Source organism: Osmia bicornis, chromosome 3, assembly GCF_907164935.1.
Source record: "Osmia bicornis bicornis chromosome 3, iOsmBic2.1, whole genome shotgun sequence".
NCBI lineage: Eukaryota > Metazoa > Arthropoda > Insecta > Hymenoptera > Megachilidae > Osmia > Osmia bicornis.
In genome coordinates this window covers 11,385,371-11,409,272 of record NC_060218.1, presented here as the reverse complement: position 1 = coordinate 11,409,272, position 23,902 = coordinate 11,385,371, and the positions used below count along the sequence as shown (strand labels likewise).

At 35.4% G+C, this 23,902-nt stretch overlaps 4 protein-coding genes across 5 annotated transcripts in view; 3 read left to right on the top strand and 1 right to left on the bottom strand.

Annotated features, from left to right (window-relative positions):
- The window catches only part of LOC114880645 (EF-hand domain-containing family member C2-like), a 47,525-nt gene extending 26,091 nt beyond the window's left edge, over positions 1-21,434 (top strand). Inside the window, exons 7-14 of the mRNA XM_046285269.1 lie at positions 5,538-5,729; positions 5,807-5,949; positions 6,703-6,899; positions 6,986-7,125; positions 7,212-7,325; positions 7,387-7,566; positions 20,517-20,619; positions 20,862-21,434. Coding sequence (XP_046141225.1) covers positions 5,538-5,729; positions 5,807-5,949; positions 6,703-6,899; positions 6,986-7,125; positions 7,212-7,325; positions 7,387-7,566; positions 20,517-20,619; positions 20,862-21,026 — 1,234 coding nt within the window. The 3' untranslated portion in view covers positions 21,027-21,434. The remainder of the gene's footprint in view (positions 1-5,537; positions 5,730-5,806; positions 5,950-6,702; positions 6,900-6,985; positions 7,126-7,211; positions 7,326-7,386; positions 7,567-20,516; positions 20,620-20,861) is intronic.
- On the top strand, positions 486-4,659 carry LOC123987698. Of its 2 annotated transcripts, XM_046285270.1 has the most exons (3): positions 486-1,264; positions 1,354-1,898; positions 2,574-4,659. In XM_046285270.1, the coding sequence occupies exon 3, from the start codon at positions 2,623-2,625 to the stop codon at positions 3,310-3,312; it is 690 nt and encodes a 229-aa protein (XP_046141226.1). In that variant the 5' UTR covers positions 486-1,264; positions 1,354-1,898; positions 2,574-2,622; the 3' UTR covers positions 3,313-4,659. The 2 variants fall into 2 exon arrangements, with proteins under 2 accessions (XP_046141226.1, XP_046141227.1); XM_046285271.1 differs by having other exon boundaries at positions 486-1,898.
- Positions 11,463-16,367, top strand: LOC114880646. The gene is made up of 2 exons (XM_029196881.2): positions 11,463-12,330; positions 15,926-16,367. Exons 1-2 carry the CDS (start codon positions 12,314-12,316, stop codon positions 16,365-16,367), a joined length of 459 nt encoding a protein of 152 aa, XP_029052714.2. The 5' UTR covers positions 11,463-12,313.
- Positions 21,435-21,511: 77 nt separating the features above from the next.
- Positions 21,512-23,902, bottom strand: part of LOC114880648 (protein Wnt-11b-1-like) — a 32,499-nt gene continuing 30,108 nt past the window's right edge. Inside the window, exon 5 of the mRNA XM_046285012.1 lies at positions 21,512-21,907. Coding sequence (XP_046140968.1) covers positions 21,733-21,907 — 175 coding nt within the window. The 3' untranslated portion in view covers positions 21,512-21,732. The remainder of the gene's footprint in view (positions 21,908-23,902) is intronic.

The following is a 23,902-nucleotide window of genomic DNA, read 5'->3' as shown; positions in this document are numbered from 1 at the left end:
TAACTAGTTTATTTAACATAATTAATTTGTAAAATATAAATTTAACCTAATGATAGATTCTAAATTAACAAACCAAATGGAATAAATTTTATTGCCCCCTGTTTTGCGGTTATAGTTTGTTATATGATATCCTTACTTGTATGATCAATCAGTTAATAATACATCAATTCTGAATATAATTGATTATTAATTTAATTTTTCCTCTAAGATAATTAATTAAAAATGACGCAAAATTCACACAAAATATACCGAGCAAAAGTCACGTTCAAACAGGACGTATTCCAAATTGGACGTGTTCCAAAGTAGACATATACCGAGGTACCACTGTATCTATTTATGGTTTTGTGACTTCCGCTAAAATGAACTACATCCCTTTTTCCTTTGCCAAAATGTTGGTTAAGGCTTAATTTTTAAATTATTAACGAAAAACACTGTCCAATTAGAGCGCGCACAGTGCGCGGGCTGAATTGCGAAAGTGTTGGCTACTGATTACGTTGGAAGGTACGTTCGAACTGTGGTTATGAACAATCGTGGCCACAGCATGTCGGCGCAATTTGTAGCTTCGTTCCCGAGATATAAGCAATTGAAAATTAGAATATCAATTTCCGAAGTGTGAATTTCGCTTTCGAATAATTGATAGCTTAGCAGGTACTGCGTCAATGTCCGGACAAAGGGACAGGTGAAAAGAAATGGATACATATATACCTAGTCCTGAGGTCAACGACCCATTTATGGTTTTAAAGGTCTATAAATATGTACATTCTCATCTTTTCTCGCGCCTTTTTGTTCGGACTCTGACCTCGGACACTAAACAATAGGGTACTTGTTCAGCTGTCAGCTGTTCAGAAACGAAACACGCGCTTCGGAAGTTGGAATTCCAATTTTCAATTCGAAAATAAAGCTCGGTGTTGTTCATAACCACGGTTCAAACGTAATCAGTAATCAACACTTTCGCGATTCAGCCCGCGCTCTATGCGCGCTCTAACTGGATAGTGTTTTTCCTTAATAACTCAAAAAATGAACTCTTAACCAACATTTTGGCAAAGGAAAAAATTGTTCAGAATCACCTCAGCAAACACCTCTCCAAGGGATTGTCACTCTTTCTGGGACATCCTGTACATAATCGCCCTGTATAGCAATACCATTACATATGTATATGGTGTAGGTACGCAAGTCATATTAGTATACAGGATGTTTAAAAAAATATTCACTATTTATATGGTACATAGGACACCCTGTGCCGAGTAAAAAAATCTTAGTAAACGTAGGTCAAAAAATTAACCGTTTCTGACCGATATAAACGTTTTTTTTTATGTTAACATTATCATTGACTTGCTGCTGACTTCTCGCTAGTTACAGAAGATATAACGGCTGATAACAGCAAACTAATTGTCGGTCAAATGCTCAGCTATGTACAGACAGTGCGAGGCTGACTCGTGAGGCTGCCTCAACCGTTAGCTGTCTCGATCGAGTCGCCTCGCGACTTTAAGTAGAATATGTGAGGCAATCTCGCGAGGCATGGTGAGCCAACAGTAACTGCGAGGCAATCATGGAATCAACATCGGCTACTGCAGCGTTTTCATTTATGGTGATTCATCGAATTTTAAGAAATAAAAGGACAGAGAAACGAAAACGACGATGGTGGATCAAAGAATTATATAAAAACAGATTTCGACTATTTAAGTACATTAATTGGTTCTAAAGTGTGAAAAGATGATACATATATGAGACCAGCCATTACTGTTAAAGAAAGACTGGCTATTACATTAAGATTTTTAGCCACCGGAGACTCATTCGCGAGTTTACAATATCTTTTCCGTGTATCAAAGCAAGCGATATCAACTATTGTTCCAGAAGTATGCGATGCAATAATCGAGGTACTTCAAGAATATGTGAAGGTAAGTTAATAAAAGTAAAAAATAATCTTCCGTTTTAATCTATTATTTATTATAAAATTGTTAAAATATTATCTGATTGATCGTTAATAATTTGTAGATCTTGTTGATCTTGTATTACATTTTGTACATTTGACAGCGCTGGTGATGAGGAAATTGTAGAACAATTGGATTCCACTGTTCAATTTTCCTGTTGACAACTGTTCAATTTTCCTAAATCTGCTTTAAATATAATATCATTAATTGCTTGTTTAACAATTATTAATGTATGCGGATCATATTTTCGTAATTCATTAGCAATATGCTGTCCGTATGTAACATACGGATCTGTATTAGCATTTTTTAATATGGAGAATGCTATTTGTAGCATATCATCTTGACATACCTTTTGATTTTGTACGTCTTCCTTTTTTTGGAGGCGTTTTCCAGCGGATCTACGCAATCTTTTCTTTTTCTTCCTGTAGAACTAGGACCTGAAATGTTATCAATTACGTCCGGTCTTTGTGATAATAAATCATCGACTGTCGGTATTGATGCATCCGGTTCCTACAAAAACAAACCGAAAATATTCATAGATAGTTTCAATTTTCTAATTTAAAGACTGTTTTCTCTAAACAAAAATTAATTTTTCAGTAATTTAATGATTATTTTCAATTTAATTCAATGTTATGGGTGCAGGCACCGTCCACTGAGGAAGAGTGGTTGACTGTTGCAAAAGAATTTAAAGATGTGGAATAGTGGCACAGAATACCATAACTACAAGAATTTCTTTAGCATAGTATTATTTGCCTTAGTTGATGCAGACTATAATTTTATGTACGTCGACGTAGGATGCCAAGGACGAATATCCGATGGCGGAGTATTTAAAAATACTAATTTGTACAAGAAATTGGAAAATAATACATTAAATATACCAGCACCAAGTGCTTTACAAGTCCCATATTCGCTGAAGATACCATACATGGTATTAGGTGATAAAGCATTTGCATTAAATGAATACACCATGAGACCATTCGAAGGCAACCCAGAAAGAATATTCAATTATCGACATTCTAGAGCTCGAAGGGTTGTTGAAAATGCATTTGGAATACTGAGTGCTGTATTTCGTGTTTTGAGAAAACCCATTTTATTAGAACCAAAGAAAGCATCGAAGGTTGTGTTAACGACTATATATTTACACAATTTTTTACGCAAAGGTATCACTTCACGACAAACATATACACCAGTTGGAACTTTCGATACAGAGATAGATGGAGAAATCATAAGTGGCAGATGGAGAAATGATCAGGAAATGACATCGCTATTGCCGATAAGAAATATTCCTCGAAAAACAAAAGAACACATAAAAAATATACGTTTACATTTGGCCAGGCATTTTGTTTTGAATGACGCAATACTTTGGCAGAATAATTATTAATAAGAAAAAACTCATTGTCAGTTAGTGTATCTACAGTTTGACTAGGATTGTCGCGATCGGATAAGAAACTGAAGTAGTCATAGGCGAACCACTTCGACACATAAATGTTTTCTTTCCCTGTAACAGGATTTGATTTTTTAAATATTTTCCTTTGTATTCTCTTTCATTTTATATACTCAGTCAAATACACTAACTAATAACAGTAATTAGTGATAATCAGTATTGTATTATTTAAAATAAAATATAATACATACCTGATCCAGTAATCTGACTTTGTTTCTGTCTAGACTTTTCTCTTCTGTAGGTACCCATTAATGATTTCATTTTGGCTTTAATTTCGGCTACAGGTCTGCCTACAATTGCACTTATTGTTCTCCAATTATCTTCTCTGATAATATTGTTGTAATAATTTTTATCTTTCGGGTCCCATAATGTTCGATACTCTTTGTACGTTTCGATTAGAAACAGGCACTGCTCACTATTCATTTTTTGTACGTGTCCAAACGAAGCGTGCAATGAACTGCGAGGCATGTTTGATCTTGCCAAAAAAACCGACAATCATCGGCTCGTCGCGCGGCAGCTTCGGAGCGAAGCAGCCTCAAAGCGAGGCAAGTACTTATACACATCGCGAGGCAGCCTCGCGAGTCTGCCTCGCACTGTCTGTACATAGCTTTCTGTTATGAAATATGCATAGAAATTGAACGAGGACAATCAAAATGCAATTTATAAAACAGTGAGGTAATAAAAATCGTATACGAGGTTAGAACCCAGTAAGTCAATCACGATGCTAACATACATATACAAATGTTTATATTTCAGAAAAGGTTGATCTTTCGACCTATGTCTACCAAAATTTTTTCATTCAATATAGTATGTCCAATGTATCATATAAATATTGAATGTTTTTTTTTAACACCCGGCATATAGTTGCTTTTGAGATGTCAACTCATTCAGTATTATACGCTAGCTTTGTGTTGGAGGCAATTGTTAAATTTCTGTTACCCAGAAATTTTCTTCCCAACAGAGTGTGGAAATGTATCAAGAGTCTACTATAGTAGTAATTTTGGTGATTATTTAAAAATGAGTATACCTCACCAATTTCGATAAGTTTGAAATCTGTTGTCGATGGGTGACGGGTAGCCAGTAATTAACTACGGCAATAAATCTAACTAGTATAGATCGAATGTAACCTAAATTTAACATAATTCGAATTCAAACTACCCCAAACATATTCCAAACTTTAGAAGTACGATATACAGTGGGCAAAAGTGTTTGGACACCGTTTAAAACAGGATACCTCATTTAAAATTGGACGGAATGACTTGAGTTTTTTTGAGAAGCTATACAAATTAATTTACTAAGATACGTGCTTTTGGTGATTTAATAAATTACAATTTGTTGAAATCGTGAACAAAAAATAGTGAAGGTTAATCTTTTAACTTTTTTATGTTAGCCTATAATGAAAATTTAAAATATGTCCTTTGTAGATTCAAATAAGTTATGTATATGCTGAAAATTTCATCGGGAATGCGTTTAAAAGTTATAAGTAATGAAAATTTCCGAAAATTTCGACTTTTCATCTAAGAACGTGACTAGTTATCATACAGGCGAAATTCAATGTAGTAGTACTCGTAGTTTTTCGCGAATATCTGGCAAACTAATCGTGTCCGACATACAGTTTAGAGGAAAAAAGTTGCTTAAAATGACGAATTACGACAGTCACTGCTTTCGTCTAACGGTAGTCTCAGGTAGCGATGCTACACCCCTGTGACGTCGGTCGGGAAATTCTGGGTGGCTGTGAAGTAACCGTGGCGTGCAATAAACTGAGGGAGCGTTTTTGACTCTGACAAAACATATTAAGAATAAAGAACCCGAAAATGAAACATATGAATCCCAAGACAATAGAGGTAGGCAATCAACACGAAAATATTTCTAGCACAATAAACTATTCGATGGCTTCACAAACTTATTGTTGCCACAGTTCAGTTCAGAATACTTCTGAGCTGCAGAACTATTGACTGCAAATTAGGTAGTTTATGATGTTGGAAAAAACTCGTGATTCTTTTCAAATCGGAACCGTTTCTTCCTATTGAAAATTAAACTAACAATAAGTTACAAGCTAACGGTAAACAGCCGATACAGGGTTGCGCAATACATTATCAGTAAAATTTCATTACATATTACTTTAATTAAATATGCTTATTGTTCTTCTTATTATGTCAAAGGCAAAAATATGGTTTGAACGATTTCACACCTTTGGAGAGACCTCGAAAAAATGACGAGATTTGTAGAGAAGTAGAAAAATATATTCCACCTTACAACGGCTTTGGTTCGTACGAAGATTCCCTTGGAAACTGTTTCAGTGTATTACCAAAGCCACCGCAAATAGATATTATTAAATTTTTACATTACGATAAGTATGAATACTGTAAAATATTATTGCTGTTATATTTTTCACTTGGGATCATCTGCTTATTTTCTTGTTTACTTTCAGGCAAGGTTTAGATAGCTACATTTTGAGATTCAGAGCGAAACTAATATCGAATATACCGGAAAATAAAGATAGATCGTTTATTATCAGAGTTTTTCTTATGGACGACACAATTTCTATTTTTGAATTGGGAAAAAGGAATTCAGGTGACAATTCTTTTCATACCTCCATTGTTTAAATTTTTGTCGCAATCGTTTAGTGGAGGGGTTTTGTCTCCCCGGACGCCTTGAATTCGGGCCAGGGACCGCTAGGTGGCGGCGAGGTGAACGGTCTCTCGCAAGCGCTTGCCCGGCATGCGGTTCGAATAAATACAGGTTTCGAATCGCAGTATGATAGATGTCTGGGGCAGGGATCGTTTGTTGTCACCCTCACTGACGGATGTGTCTGACAGACGATCTCGAGACAAAACACCGTTTGTTTCCTAGACTACTACATTTTTATCACCAACGTCCTTTTCAGAAAAGATAGTTTATATTTTACATCTATTTTCTAAAATTTTAATACTTCATAAGAATATTTATAATCAGGTATTCTTATTAAACCTTTTCGTCTCAAGAAAATTTTTTTATTTTCTACTTACACAAGGCTTTCGACAACAGGTGGGATAAATTTTAAGAAATAATTCTTGCGATAAAAATAAGACAAAAGTTAAGAGTGATGAAACAGCGTTCGCCACTTTGTGTTTTACTTATTAACGTTAAAAGATTCCAGTGAAAAGTATCTAATACCAATAATCGTGTCGGCAATCATGATAGGGAACGGTCATTCAATACTACTTATTGTTAGAAGTTCCTGCTATATCCTCCTCCTTTTCTCCCTCCTCCTCTTCAGCGAATCGCCTTTTCTTTTTACTAAAATTAGTGTGCTCATACCTATATTCATGTTCGTATTATTCATAGGTTTTAAGTCCGGTCTGTTTCAACAGAAAACACAAGTTATGTTGCCCAATCAAGAGATATTTACAAGTGAGAAACCGAAATATTATAAATCGGAAGATTTCTATGTTGGAGCCCGTATAATGTTAAACGGTTTTTGTTTTGAACTTACTTCGGCTGACATTTATGCTCTTCGCTACATGGAATTACATTGCGATAAGGTGTCGTCACTTATCTATGTTGTACTAACTCATAAAAATATGATCTGGTTTTGTTTTCTAAAATAATCGTTATTTCTGTTGTTAAGTTTCCGAAAGCTAATGCCAAGTTAATTATGGCTAAATTACGACAAATTTTAAAACCAGTTTATAAAGAATTTATACAACTTTACACACCTCCGAAATCATGTAACGGGGATTATCAAGTACTGTCGTATGAAGATTTCAGGTATTATAATTAATTCCTGTTTAATAATTTCCAAAAATGTTAGATACTTGTTTTGCTGTATCTTACTGTATCTGTTTGAATTTTAGAAATGCTTTATACAAATATTCTGAAGGAAGATTGACAGAACATGAAGTAATTACAATCGCTCGACACTTTATATCTCCTGAACGAAAAGAATTCTATAACCGAGAATATATAAGGTAATGAATTTTAATGTAAATATTATTGAGCAATCTACATAAAGTGTTATTTATTTTGCAGGAGATTAATACATACAGAAATTTTGCGAAATTTGTGGGATGATTTTGATCGTTTACAGGAAGATTTACATCACTGGGATAGAAAAAAAACAGGATATTTATCTCGTGATACGATTTTTGCAGTACTTCGCGGGGCTAGAATCCCAGCTGATATTGAACTTATAAATTCCATGCTCGATCAGTATGTATATTAATAACAACTGTTTGATATTAGCTATTAAGGGACGCTGCCCATCGTGCATTGTTTTAGATCAGGCCTGGCCGACTCAAATGGTTTCACGGGCCACTTTGATGATGCATAACGTTACAGCGGGCCGCCCTTTAGGTAAACATGCTTTTAAAAAATGTAATAAAACGGATCCGAGCGTGTGCGTAGTGGTTTTTTGGTGTCCGCGCAGCAACGAATAACGAACTGTTGGTTCCGAGAACTCCTAAATTCACTGTTCACGGAGACAAAAGAATTCGTTCGTTCATAACTGCATTCAAATGACAGATGAACGTTACCGATGGTTACCTAACGAAACAGATTCTTTCAGTAACATTTGACGTTCGTGGATATCAAATATAGAACTGGAGTTCGTAGTCGTATTTGCGCATTATAACAGTGACACATGAAAATTTTCATTTATTTAATATTTTTTGTATACATACAACGAGAAATAAAAATTTCAACAGAAATGTAAAATTGCCCGGCGGGCCGCACAATTTAACGTGGTGGGCTACGCGTTGGCCAGGCCTGTTTTAGATCGTCTTAAGACTGCATATTGCAACAAAAGCACGATACTGACCCTTAATGGAAAGTCGCTCAATGATGTAAGGATATAAGGTGTGCTCTCGTGCACTCTTCTAGATTACTTAATAACGTAGCTTTCCTAAACTCCTGCATATTGGATTGTCAACATATAAGGTAATCGCATAAAAGGGCGCTAAGTTCAAATTAAAATGCAATACAGGCGCACACTCCGTTCATGTACCTATACAGGGTGTCTCATAATTCCCGTAAGACCCGGAAATGGGGAGTTGCTGGGAGAATTCTGAACAACTTTCTCCTGTACCTAAATGTTGGTTGAAGCCTAATTTATGAATTATTAACGAAAAACACTGGCCAATTAGAGCACGCGTGCAGCGCGCGCTCAATCACGAGAGCGTTCACTCTGAACCGCGTTTGGTCGTGGTCATAAACAAACGCATTGACACAGTGTGGGTGTCGAAGGATGCGTGTGATAACTGCTACATCATCTTAAATTAAGAACAATGTGGAATTAGTCGCACGCTTCCCTCGATACCCACGCTGTGCCAATGCGTTTGTTCACGACTACGACCGGGCACTGTTGAGAGCAAACGCTTTTATGGTTGAGCGCGCGCTCTAATTGGCCAATGTTTTTCGTTAATAATTCAAAAATGAAGCTTTAACCAACATTTTGGTAAAGGAAAATGTTGATCAGAACCACTCCAGCAACCCCCCATTTCCGGGTGTTACAGCAGTTATGAGACATCCCGTACTGTACTTCCAAGGTGAATTTGCTAATAAAAGTGCATTTTTTCACCGACTTCGAAATAGGAGGATATTTTTTTATGTATATTCGGCGATTACTTCGAAATGAATGGACCAATCGAAACGAAACCTTTTGCATCTTGTACAGTATAACTCCCGATTGGTTTCGTAAAAAAAATATGTTGCATTCTTTCATTCCTAACGACTTTTATCGCAAAAACGTAATGCTCCATTTATATTTTTCGGCGTTTACTCTACAAGGAACGTACCGATCGCGATGTAACCTTTCACATTTAGCAGGAAATATATCAGCGATGTAAAAATGACGAACGTGCAAAAATTTATGGAATTTGTTGTTTATTAACTATCTAAATTCGCTCAACATTAGTTTAGGCCGAAGGCTGGTCCGCCGGCGACAGCGAGACTCTACCGAGTATATTATCCCGAAGCAGAGCGTTTTGAGCGTTATGCAAAAAATAATTTGCTGTTCGAAATGCACCAAAAAGTGTAAAATAATTACTATTTCATTTATACCAGTATTCCACAGCTATTAATAAAATCTACTTAATCGTTAAGTAGGATACTAAATACATTTCAACCTTCTCGGAGGCGGCGCAAAATTAAAAACTTTTCTTCTACTAGGAAGTTCCTACTTCAGGCGTTAAATGTGACAAATGACCCATTTGATAATTTCAAGTAAACAATATTCAGCGGGAATCAACATACCCATTGCCGATTAACTATACTGCAGTTCACGAGAGACCATACTTAACTCGCGCAGGTTTCTAGGTCTAGGGACATTTTTAATAACGTGTGTGATAAGAATCGTTGAATAGTAGAAACTTACCTCGTGCTATTCTGTTTCTCGGCACTGCAGCATTCGGCTTCGATTCTTGGTTATGACTGTACCGACCCCTGCTGACCTGACGTTCGGTCGTCGGTGCTGAGCGGATTGCAGGTTTCTGGCGCTTTTTACTCGAATTTTTAAACGTTAATAATTGGAAAACAAAGCCATAAACGCTATTTCGTTATTCTTGATTTTCGTCTTATTTTGATCCCTAGAATCACCCCTTAAAATATTGCCCACCTGTTCTCGAACACCCTGTATATGTAGCCTAATTTAACCTATCACATCTATGTAACAAGAGCGTTTCGATACATTGACCACCACCCTCTAGATATTCTGTATAATGATCGGACATATTATAGATTGACCGAAACTTGTTACGGACATTTTGCACAATGTTTTTTCTTCACAATACCGGGTCATTTTACAAAAGGCCCACGTTAAACACATTGCCCGTTACAAACGGTTTCATCGCGATTGGTTCCTTCCTTGCAAAGTAACACTAAGAAATAAGCTTTTTGCTATAACAATAGTTATTAACAATAATAAATTCCATACATTTTTTGGAAGCGAGCTCATCACGAAAATATCTCCAATTAGATTGGAAAACTTTCATCACGAACGGTACATTCCTTGCAGAGTAACACCAGCGAATAGAATTCTTGCTATAACAATAGTTATTAACAATTACAAATTCCACAAATTTTTACAATTGGGATCATCGCGAAAATATCTCCGATTATGATCCGTCTCCGATCATAGCGATCGGTACATTCCTTGCAGAGTAGCGTTAAAGAATAGAAGTTTGCAATAACAATAGTTATTATATATGTACAGGTAGGTCTCGATTAGTGTGAGTCATAATTCCCAGAAATTGTTCGCATTATTTGAATTCGTACTATTCGAATATTTGGAATATAGGAATTGGTTCTTATCATACGTATATTATTAAATTATAATAGCATAAACATGTTTAGTATTTAATAGTGTTTTGTTTGCACTTTCTGCTGCTTTTTCATATCTCCATATATGTGATGATAAACCCGCAGTATTTTATCCAAGTCTCTGTTAACTTGCATGCTTCGATCCATGTCTGGATCGCAAACCTCGCATTAACTGAATTTTTGTTCGCATTAAATGCGACCTGATATCATTTTTAAAATTCGCACGAAACCGAATATTGCACTATGTGAACTAGCATTAATCGAGACTTACCTGTATACTGGTTTCTGGTCGATGCGATATGTGTATAGAAACAGTAGAGACAGACGATTGCATTCTGACCCATACACCGCCAGAGTAGGCGGTAGAATACACGTAAGCATACGCAGAATTCAATGTAGTAATAACAATAGTTTTTCACGAATATCTCGGAAAAATAAAGCTTTCAGTTGATTATGCATAATAAAAAAGTTCTTCAACATCATGCCCACGACAACATATTAAAGGGTCATTGAAGTCAACCTATGTTGAGATTAGAAACTTTCTGTTTTTTGCAATAATGATCCTTGGCAATGAAAAAATGCAAAATGTTTTTTTAACGGTACCAATCGGGAGACATACTCTACAAGATGCAAAAGGTTTCGTTCCGATTGGCCCATCCATCTCGGAGTAAGTTCCCGTAATAAATTACAGCAAATACGGCAAGGAGCAACGGAAACAGTACAGTCTTATTACCTACGATTTAGACAACAACTCAACGAATTAATCTACGCCGTTCAAAATAAACACCAAAATCCAATTTTAAGAAGAATAGCTATAGAAGAAGAAGAAACAGAAGTTACTAGAACATATGTGCTCAATTTCCGCAGGGACATAGGTATGCTCGTAATACCAAGTAAACCGAAATTATTAATAGAGGCACAAACAATGCCAGCCGACATGGAACTGTGGACTCGCGACGCGAATTGTGCCATGGAGCGTCGACAAGTACCATCCAGAATTCCTCCACCTAAACAACAGGGACAATGCCCAAATACACTAGGTGATCGACCAAACGATTCGATACCTTTGAAATGTACAAAGTGCGGAAGATTAGGACACACCAGTGACGAGTGCTACGTTCGAAATTTTCAAGTGACCAACCAGGGAAAAATTCCACCACCAAGAGTGAACAACCTCAATTCTCAAGAGAACAAAATGACAGAAACAACATCCGAATCAACTGCACCACCGGAAAATTACTACAAATTTGCTGCAGAGTTCCACGAATATCGAGAATCGGAAGACTACTCGTGGACATAGGAGTAGGAATCAACATTCTCAAGCGATCAGTAGCCGAAAGAACAGAGCTGACAGAAACCAAAACATTCTTTATGGGTAACGACAAACATACTACTCACGAGACGACTATAATTCAGATACAACAAATACCTCATACCTTTCACATAGTCCCTGATTCATTTCCTTTAATAGAAGACGGCATAATGGGCCTACCATTCTTAGAGAAATATAAATACGAAATCAATAACGAATCATTAAAAATTAACGACAAAATTGTACCATTTCAGAAAACTACTCCTCACACATTATCTCCGCGGAAAAAACAAAACGAACACAATATTTAGACGGAAAACCTGTTCAAATATGCTACATCAACACTGGTAAGCAAGACCATCAGATTACAAACGAAATAGAACCAAATGATAAAATCGATCAAATTAACAAATTTGCAAAAATTATTAGAACTAACATACTGATCCAAGTTTACGAGACCCTTTAGAGAAAATCCTTATCAACTATCTTGACGTTTTTAATTTAGAAACTGACTTACTTCCTTGTACATCCCTTACGGAACACGCTATTACGTTAAAATCTGAAAAACCTATTAATATTAGAAGTTATAGACCACCTGAATGCCATAAGCAAGAAATCGAACGACAAATTAATGACATGCTAGTTAAAAAAATCATTGAACCATCAGACTCTCCTTATAACGCACCGGTTTGGGTAGTTCCGAAGAAATTGGATGCTTCAGGTAAACGTAAATGGAGAATAGTAATCGACTTCCGTAAACTCAATGAATTGACAGACCAAGACGCGTATCCATTACCTAATATAGATGAAATTCTGGACCACCTAGGCAAAGCGAAATTTTTTAGCGCGTTAGATCTTTCTTCAGGATTCCATCAGATCCCTATGAACAACAACTCTAAAAAGTATACAGCCTTTTCTACACCACAAGGACATTTTCATTACAATAAAATGCCATTCGGTCTCAAAAATGCTCCAGCAACGTTCCAGAGAATGATGGACACGGCGCTTCGCGGTTTAAGGGGGGACATACATAGCTAATTTGAATCATTTTTGTTGGACAGGAAGTAAATGTTCCACATTTATGGAACTGTAGGTATAGTTTATTACATGTTTCTACTTTTTAAACAAATTTTTGTTGTTACGAAATATTAAGAAATGGCGATGTTATATCGTTGTCTTTGAGGACGGTTTTGTCGGACGTCGTCCGTTTGTGGGAATCCTAGCTCCTTTAATACTGACCTGAAAAGTATCAGCCAAGGATTTTTAGTGTTTTAACATCCAAATGCTGAACATATACCTAAGAAACATTTTAAAAAGTGAAAATTACAAAAATGGGAGGCTTCAGAAAAAAAAGTTGAAATTTTACACAATTTTCGTTACTTTTTGCAATAACAAAGTACTTTCTGAACGTGATTTTCATAAACAAAAAGGTATATGTTCAAGATAATATTGTTATTGAGTTGAGTATACAGTTTTATCACGATCGGTCAACTCGTTTTCAAGTTATGCTTCCCACAAACTTAGAAAATGTAGTTTTGAGATAAACGCGTTTAAAGTTTGAAGTATCACCGGCTAAGCGGTGACACGACTCACGCTCACAAGCAATAACTTCGGAACGGTTACGAATTTCGGTTTAAAACTTTACCACCATATTCTTAAAATGTTTAACTACCATTTTATGTAAGAAAAAAAAATCGATTTTTTGACGCCGCTATATGTATCTCCCCTTTAATAGGAAGACATTGTTTTGTTTATTTAGACGATATTATCATCTTCGGGTCGACGATACAAGAACATAATCAAAATTTAGCAATCGTATTCCAAAGGCTTAGAGATCTTAAACTTAAAATCCAATCCGACAAATGTGAATTCCTCAAACCTGAACTAGAATACGTAGGTCATGTATCCCAAAAAAACTAGAAGCAATAAAAGACTTCAAACAATCTAGAGATTCTACAAATATAAAATCTTTTCTTGGACTAGCTGGATACTATAGAAAATTTATCCGTAACTTTTCAAAAATTGCATAACCACTAACAGACTTAGTAAAAAAGGATGTCGCATTCCATTGGACAGACAAACAACAACTCGCTTTTGACACACTAAAACAAAGACTTTGCGAAGCCCAAGTACTACAATACCCCGATTTTATTAAAACATTCATCCTAACGACAAACGCGTCAAATGAAGGATTAGGAGCAATTCTCTCCCAAGATGGTCATCCTTGTTGTTACATCTCCAGAACACTAAATCCTCTTGAAAAGAATTACAGTACAAGCGAGAAAGAGCTACTCGCAATAGTTTGGGCCACCAAAAGACTTAGACAATATCTATTAGGAACAAAATTTATAATTCAGACTGATCACCAAGCGCTAAAATGGTTAAAGGTTGTAAAAGCTCCCTCTTCTAGACTCATGAGATGGCGATTGAGACTCGAAGAGTATGATTATGATATAGAGTACAAAAAAGGTAAAGAAAATACCCTGCAGACGCTCTTTCACGGCTGTACCCTGTCACCTTACAAGAATCCAACCTCCCTATACCATCTCCAGAAGAAACGGAAGAAGTCCCAACTGAATTTTCCTCAAATCCGGACTATTTTAACGAATATGAAAATTGGAAAATAGACAACACCTGCACCACTAACACAAAAAATTAATCGACCACACTTCTACCAACTAACAAAGGAATTACTAGGTGACTATGACGAACAAATATGGATAAATAAATTACTCGAACTAATTAACGACAATAGACATAAAACTACTTTTCCAATAGGAATAGGAGACGAAAAAATAACACCACTAGAAAAGGTTTACATTCAAATGATGATACAATTTCTTAGTACAAAATTTAGAAACGTAAAAATTATATTCGATTCAGAATCTCCGCGGGATTACACCCTGGAAGAAAAAGAAATAATCCTGAAGGAAAATCACAATGAAATAGTAGGACACTTAGGTATTAATCGTACTATAAAACGAATTCAAGAACAATTTCACTGGCCCAACTTAGAAGCAGACGTTACAGAATTTATAAAAAATTGCGAAACCTGTCAACATGAAAAACTAGTTAGAATTAGGCAAAAGAAAGAAGCTATCATAACCGACACACTTATAGAACCTAATACTAAAATCGCCATGGACATTTTCGGCCCATTAACAAAAACAAAAAGAGGAAACCAATTTATCCTATGAATCCAAGATCAATTAACAAAATACCTTGTCCTAGTTTCCCTCAAAGATCAGCAAGCCACTACAATTATCCCAGAGTTATTGGATCATTATGTATACATATTTTCTGCACCTAGACAAGTTTTAACTGATCAAGGAACGAATTTTGTTTGTAAGCTTATGGAAACGTTTGAACAGACATTTAAAATCCAACATGTTAAAACGACCTCCTTCCATTCACAATCTAACGGTTCCCTTGAAAGAACACACGCAACGATAAAAGACTTAATTCGTACATGTACAGCCGAGAAACAAAACGATTGGGACGAAAATCTTAAACTTATTTGTATGGGTTATAATACCTCAGGTCACGAATCGACAGGTTAAACACCCTTTGAACTAACATTCGGACACAAAGCTAATCTACCCTCAACAATTTCCGCAACTCCTTCGATGACAAAAGAACAGTTATTTAAACTTTGGAAGAGACGACACGACACGTACATTACTTAGGCAATAACAGCACTCAATAAAAACAAAGCTCGCTATAAACGGGATCAAGACAGAAAAATTATAAAATTACAGACTATATTCAAAATAGGTGATCGAGTTCTTCTACATAACGATCATAAATGATATAAACTCGATCATGAATGGTTAGGACCTGCAGAAATAATACAGGTCTCTCCTCCAACGTATACTATTCATTTTCCATCGGAGAATCGACAATTAAAGGTACATGGTAATCGATTAAAACTTTTTATTTCAGGCCGACGACCCTCACCCTCTTGTTCTACTTCATTGGAACAATCTACTGTAAATTACATACCGAACCTTTAAATAATTCGACAGTATTTTTAGAACACATCGACAATTGTTACTTATATACTAATCAAGTATCTATATCTATTATTATCAATCCACACTACCTACTAAAACAACCCGAAGTTATTGCAGAATCATTAAAAGGTCTATCAAAACATTGCAATAAATGCGCGTACAAAACAGAAATTCAAAACTTAGTAAACGAACTCGTAACAATACAAAAAATGATTTCTCAATTGAAATTAACGTTAAGAATTATTCATAGACGAGGTTTATTAAATATAGTTGGTTCAGTATCCAAATCTCTTTTCCGTACTCTAGATGAAAACGATTTAACGATAATTAACGAAAACATGGACAAACTATTTGACTCGAATAACAAATAAAAAATCATCGTTTCTAATCAATCAGCCCTTATTAAACAAGTATTAGACGATTCTCATATTCAATCTATCCATCAAATTCAAACAAAACTTGACGAACTCCAAGACAATGTACAAAACGAAAAAATAATCAGCTCTTTAATTATACACACAGAATTTGCCCTTTCCGAATTACATGTAAATCTCGATGAACTAATCATCCCGATTATACTAGGTAAACAAGGAATAATCAATCCACAGGTTGTAAAGCCACAACAATTTTTGGAAACATTTGATAAAATCATTAAAACCCACTTTCTTTATAATCATATTCAACCAACTCTCGAAAATTTTCAAACTCTACTTGATATTAGTAATTTAAAACTTTGGATCAACAATGGAAAAATTGTAAATACAATGAAACACGAACAATACAAACCCCTAGTTTAATTAAAAGTGATGAACCTTGTATAATAACCTATGAAAACAATGTAATGAAAATTGGAGGCACCACCCAAGAAGTTACTTATGAAACTAAATTCAAAGAGTTCTCTTTCAACATTTCACAAAGTGATCTAAAACTATTAGAAAAAACCATTGATTTTACTCCGAAGGTTACTTCAAATTTCAACCGATACCGAACAACTTTAGGTCAGATCAACAACCAAATAGATCAAATTCAAATCGAACACCGAATCAAAAACTTAAAAGAAATAGCATACTATCTATTACAAATTATGGGATACATATCTATAGCCGTAATCACAATTTATACACTATACAAATGTAAACTATTTTCTCGATGTATGCCATCCACATTTATTTTTAATACCTGTTGTCCCACCACAACTGCAAACCAAGAACAGCAAAATACTACACCCCCACCAACAACATCAGCACCAATCTACGACGAACATACCAGCTCATCAATCAAAGATTTGCTACCTGCAATAGAAGAAAACATCGTTCACATTCAACCAGCCCGGAAAATTGTACGTTTTGTGAGACCAAAACAAGTCTAAGGAGGGGGAAGTGTTACGACCAGCCGCCTAAACGTACGTTAATCGAATTCTTTCCACGATCGGACAAACATCGTGTTACGACCACCCGTCTAAACGATCGTTACTTGAACAATCGAACTCTTCACGACCGGACATCTAAACATCATATTACGACCACCTACTTAAATATTTGATAAGACGTGTTCTCACGTACACCACACCCTGTCAATCATCGGCCCCTTCTCCACCACCAACTACATTATAAAAAGACCTCACCGGACATAAGCAGGCAGTTAATCGGAATCATATCTACTATAAAATAAAGTGCCAAACTCTTAAAAGTACTATTCATTTATTTCTTAAAATCCTGTGAACTTTCTACGTGACACCAACAAGCTCCGAAGCGCTTGGGAGCGCTCCGGCTACGTTTACTGCTAGCTGCCCATGCCTGAGCTAGATGTACACTGAGTTGCAATGAACTTGTCGCAGTGAAGTTGGCTCCAGATTTACTGACACATTCACGCCGCGTCGGTGAGACGATGGGCGAGATCGACTCACCGACGCGGCGTGAATGTGTCAGTAAATCTGGAGCCAACTTCACTGCGACAAGTTCATTGCAACTCAGTGTACACTGAGTTGCATTGAACTTGTCGCAGTGAAGTTGGCTACAAATTCACTAACGCATTCACGCAGCGTTGGTGAGCCGATTTGTAGCCAGCTTCACTGCGACAAGTTCAATGCAACTCAGTGTACATTATGTAAGCAGCAATGCGTGGATAATGAAAGATTCACAAAAAATTTGTGCTACATTAAAGGAATCTCTCCCACCCCTACAGGAGTTTCCTGACCTGTATATACAACAATATAGAAAATACAATCCGACCATATTTTAATATGGCAGAAAGTAAGATTGCGCCGTAGAAGACGCAAATGTATCTGCGAAAGGGCACCTTATATCCTTACATTATAAGTCACCAATTTCATTATATTGAGAGGCTGCTGACAAGTGTACAATAGGGGTCGATGCATCTATGACACGAAGCTCCTTAGATAGTACATATGTATTTCTAAATTCAATCGGGTCTGCCGCCCATATCGGTTGCAGGACTGTAGTCCCTCCAATATAAAATGAAAGTTCCTGTTTTATTATCGTCACTATTAAATTTATGTATATTTATCTAAAGATTTTTTTAAATCATTACTTATAGTTTTATTACTGATATATATTTTTCAATCTATATTGATTTTTTTTATTGACATTGTTACAGCTCCACTATTACAAATTATGTGCCTTGTCTAACAAGGAACGATCCCGAACTCGGAAATTCAAAAAATTATGAAACTTTGTGACTATGTAGAGGGTGCCCTGATCAAACCACAATTTTCGTTTGCTGCCCGTTTTCAATCTAAGGAGGATTTACGTTTTTTAAAAATTTTTTTTATTTTTCTCTGAAACCGTTAGAGATATCGAAAAACTTTATGAACAAACGTTGTTCGTCCTAATGTTTAATATTGTAAGAATGGTCGAACCACAGTTTTATAGGATGTAAAGAATTGCACACAAACGTAAATGAAACGATTCGTAGTTTATTCGACAAGCTAACTTTTCCGGTACGTGCAACTCGCACGCTGTCGTATATACGAATGACTCGATGGTCCCCAAAAAATGTCCTCCAACGCCGCGACCCTCGAAGGACGATCCCACGGCTAGGACACCCCCAAAGGCAACGACAGACGACGTTGTCCAGCAGCCAGTTGTGTCATTTTCTTACAGTATTTTTCAATGTTGAAACAAGTAATTGTATTTATACATTTTGTTTATAACGTTTTTTAATTGTTTAAATAATTTCTTACTTCAGAATGAAAAAATACTATGGCAGCAATAATCTGCCACCACGTCCCTGCGTAGTTTAGTCTAAATTTAAGATTGCGAGTGAGGAATGTATGATTGCGGGATGTTTGGGTGAGTGAAATTGAATCTGTACGATTGCGGCGTGGTTGTTGAGAGAATCGGTTCAAGTGTCGCGTAGGGTATGGTCTGGTTCTAGGAATGACTGAGAAATGTGTGATTCTGTCGATGGACGTCTGTTTAGAGCGAAAGAAACCAGAGAGAAAGAAGAAAAAATATTTGGGAGTGTCGTACTGTCTCCCCATTAATATCCGGTACTGATCCAATCTGCGGTCCCAAGACAAGCAGATGTACAGTCACTATTTATGTTCCCGGACCTGTTCTATTTTTCCTTCCCAATCATATCTCTAACTGACATCTGGCTCTTTTCACATGGATCCTCCCAATGTTTATGTATTTGTCCCTTTTCCATTTTCCGGGCTTGTAGTATATGACCAGTCCCTGCCTATGTTACGTATATTTGTTTCCGCATCCTTTCCAAATCCTGCATCACCAAATCCATTTCACAGGATACCCCTACCTTCATTTTTCCCTAAAAATCCCACTATAAAATGGGACTCTCCCCAGGTCTCGAAGTCAGTAGTTCACCGTCTTTCTACCGGTCGTAACGTCGATATAACAGTTGTATCAAACTTTGTCTCAACAAATAAACTATTTACTAAACCACCAAACCGTCTCCGTTGATTCGACGACAGGAGAAAGCGTCCGAGTGTGAAAGGGTATGAACGTGTAGTTGCATTTGAGGAGCCGCGGTGAGCGGATCTAAATAAAAAGAATTAAAACGTACGAAGTCTCATTAATTCTACCGACCATCATCCTACACCTTACCACAATACTATACATTAAGACGAACAACTTTTGCTGATAAAGTTTTTCGGTATCTCTAACGGTTTCGGAGAAAAAGAAAAAAAAGACGTAAAATGGCCAAAATTGTAAGGGCGATTTTCATTCTTCTAGACTGAAAACGGACAGCAAATGAAAATTGCGTTTTAATCGGAAGGAAATTTCCTATATATTCACGAAGTTTCATATTTTTTTGAATTCAATTGAACTTTTCCATTGATAAGAACCCTTCTTAGGGAAACAAGTTTATTGGATTATATAATAATAATAATAATAATTGTGACTTTAAATCATTTTAAATAGGAGATTTAACTTCCTTTTATTTATTTTAATGTACATTTTTGTTACTTTTATGTATATATGTATGTTTCATTGTATTTGTGAACAAACAAAAAACATCACTAATTAATAATAATGCAGCATTCATAAAAACGAGGAAAGTCAAGTGGACTACAATGACTTATTGAAATTCATGAACACAAAAATTGATCCTGTTCCTCCAGTAGAACCAATAAACATCAAGGTATTATCATAGATTGTTTTTATTATTGCAAATATTGCAATCATTTTATTTTTTGCACAGTAATCAAGCTTTTGAACTTAAAAATACAACTGATGTCAAAAAATATTTTGTTTGTTACATGTTTATTTGTTTATTTCAAAAAATGAATAGGTAAACGGACGTTCTTTTTACATAATTATTTTTAAAAATTCATGCACATCTTTCAAAAATATCCATATTACAATACAAATCTGTTATTTCAGTCGGCACTTTGGTGGGCATCGGAAAAGGAACCAGATACTCTAGTTACTATAAATTGGTGTGCTTTTCTAAAGGAATTAGATATTAAAGACGAAAAAGAAGGTGAAAGTTATGAACCATCAAACATGAATATTTCCAGCAATCCATGTAACAAATTTGTGCAATGAATCACTATTTTTCGGAACTTATAACTGCAAACTATAAGAATATAATATGTATCTTCAACAAATGCACGAATGATTTTATGGAAATTATACTTCTTAACAATCACTTGCAATTTATGTACACTGAAATGTGTAATCAATAATTATTTTGGGAATAATAAATTGATGCTCATAGAAATGCTAATTATATGCTAATAGAATATAATTTTTAGTATAAACTACACAAATTCAGCAAATTATTTACATTTCACTGGTTATGTCTACGTCTAATATATAGCTGAAACAGTGTTGTCCGTTAGTGTATGTACACTCTAATGCGACAATACTTTGGAAAATATTAATTGACAACGCTATAACTCACGACATATCAAGGACAGAAAATCAATAAATAGTAGAGAAGATAAACGAAAATTCCACGAGTATTTTATTATAATTCGTAACGTTTAATATTTAAGTTTTTTTTTTGTCAAATTAAATAATCTTCAATACACGGTCCTTAATTTTTTTTTTACTATAAATATGACAGTTGCTAAGGACAGCTGAAACTAGATATTCATTTTTCAACCGTTTCAGATAAGAACAATTAATACCTTCACATAAATTGAATGATTGTTTATACAATAATGGATGACTTCATGAGTACAGTTAACTTCTTATTTCAGATATAATAAGGACTCTTTTTAATTAAAAATCTTTCGGTTTTACGTGTTCATTTACACTCATAAGTTTTCACGATTCTCCTACATGTCTTGCATTTTACATAGCAACAGCTAATATATTTGCAGTCACATCTTTCTAGAACTTCTTCCGTTTTAGTTGTATGACCTCGGCCGCAACAAAGATACTCGCAACTTTCGTAACCCGTACTGCTACCATTACATTGTCTGAAATAATAAAGAATAAATTTATTAATATTGCCTTGTTATGTTTTGATAAATTTTTAGTTCGGTCTTGATATATTAAAGAAAGGACAATCAATTTTATCGTTAAAAAATAATCTGCCAGTATTTAAAAAAAAAATTACGTATAATTATAATAAAAAGAAGTGATGTGTATAACGAAGGAAAGCGCGTCGACGTGGCGTCAAACTCCTTGGTCAATGTACCACTTTGCTTTCAAAAGTCACAACGTATCTCAATTTCAACGAAATCATTCCATTTTGTAATTTATTGCTTTATTTACCGCAATAAATATTCTTACATTTACAAAAAGTATTTTTTAAAGTTTTATTTAAAAGACAACCTTCACTATTTGTTAGCTCTTCAAAAAGATTCAAATCGCTCAATTTTAAGAAATTTATTCAGGTTTAAAAGGACCATGAATTTGCGGTTCACTATACCTGTCATAAATTTCACAAATTGTGCTACCAGCATAAAGGGTAGGGAATTAAAAAAAAATTAAAACCCACGCAATTCGAAATTGCTCAATTTGCGACTTGCGGTTTCTTCAAATAGATTACCTACTATTATTTGTACTACGCAGAGATGAGAAGATGACGAGCGGAAGGAATGCGGTTAGGATTGGTGGTATGACGATAAGTCACACATCACGCACACGCATTTTAGACGGTCGCGCGTTATTGGCTGATGTGGTTGCATACTAATCGCGTCGCCTGACAGAAGGAAAATGAGACTTCGTAACAAAGTGAGATGATACGAAGTCAGCGTTGCGATGAACTTTAAATGCGAGGATCAATTGTGGGGACACACAAGTGGTTCGAATACTAAGGTGCTAGCTGGACAAAACTATTTTTTCATGTTTTTTGGCTTATTTGGGATTCTTATCATTAGAAAATAATCCTGTTTTGTATTATAAGTTATTATTTCGATATAAACATTTGTGACATAAAAATATGACTAATTAAAGGAAAAAAACACAAAATTACGGTATTACACTGTAGTTATAAAGTAAAAAAAATGTAGAAATGAAAATACACAATATATAATAAACAATAAATATAATGAAAGAACAAGTACGTTATTTAATCTCAACTATGAGCTATAACTGATTATTTAAACTGTATTACAAACTAAACTTACTCACTATTTACTTGAGTCATCAGTACCCGAAGAACATTCAGTAAATTCTGATGATTGCTCATCTTTATCAGCAGCAGTGCTAACAACTTCTCTTTGCAAGTCATTTACTTCCGTATCTTTTTCTAATAGTTCAAGTACCTCGACGCTTAACGAGCTGAGTTTTTTTTTGACACTTCACGAAAGGTACTTATTAACAGGTCGGAGGTAACTAATAACATTGTTAGCAAGTCTCAATTAGTATTGGACGTGTTGTGGTTTTGGTATGTTTCTCTCTGAATCTGCGGCAATCTTTATGGCGTGCTTTTTGAGCCTCTTTCGACATTTGTCCAATAGGTACGATAAAAACTTTGTAACTGACTGGCGACGATGACTATGATTCGATTCGATTGATTGTTCGAAATGAAAATCCAGGAATAAAAGACATGGGTACTCGTCGCAAAAACATTTGCTAAAAGAAGACGATGTGCGGCGGTTTATGGCTTCATAAACTAATTACTACAGGCCAGCTCAGAATTTTTTAGGATAGTGAATTCATTTACAACGACAGAAATTCTGAATTACTTTATGATAGGTACCGCCATGTGGCGAAGACGAAGCAGATGGCATTTATAAGGATCGTTGCAGGGATAATAATGCGATAACAACAATAACAATAATAACAATAACGGTAAATAAACACAAGAGAAAACACAAGATAACAATAACCACAATTAAAAAGAACGAAACTGTGAATTATAAAAAGAAATCATTAACTAAGTAAGTAACGAGCGTATCGGTTGTACTGGTACAGGGTAATTCTCTCGCAACGCAACACAAAAGCCGTGCCGCACGATATCACGG

Excerpts from the sequence above, each read along its gene's own strand:
- LOC123987698 (XM_046285270.1), top strand. The coding sequence starts at position 2,623 with ATGTGGAATAGTGGCACAGAATACCATAACTACAAGAATTTCTTTAGC.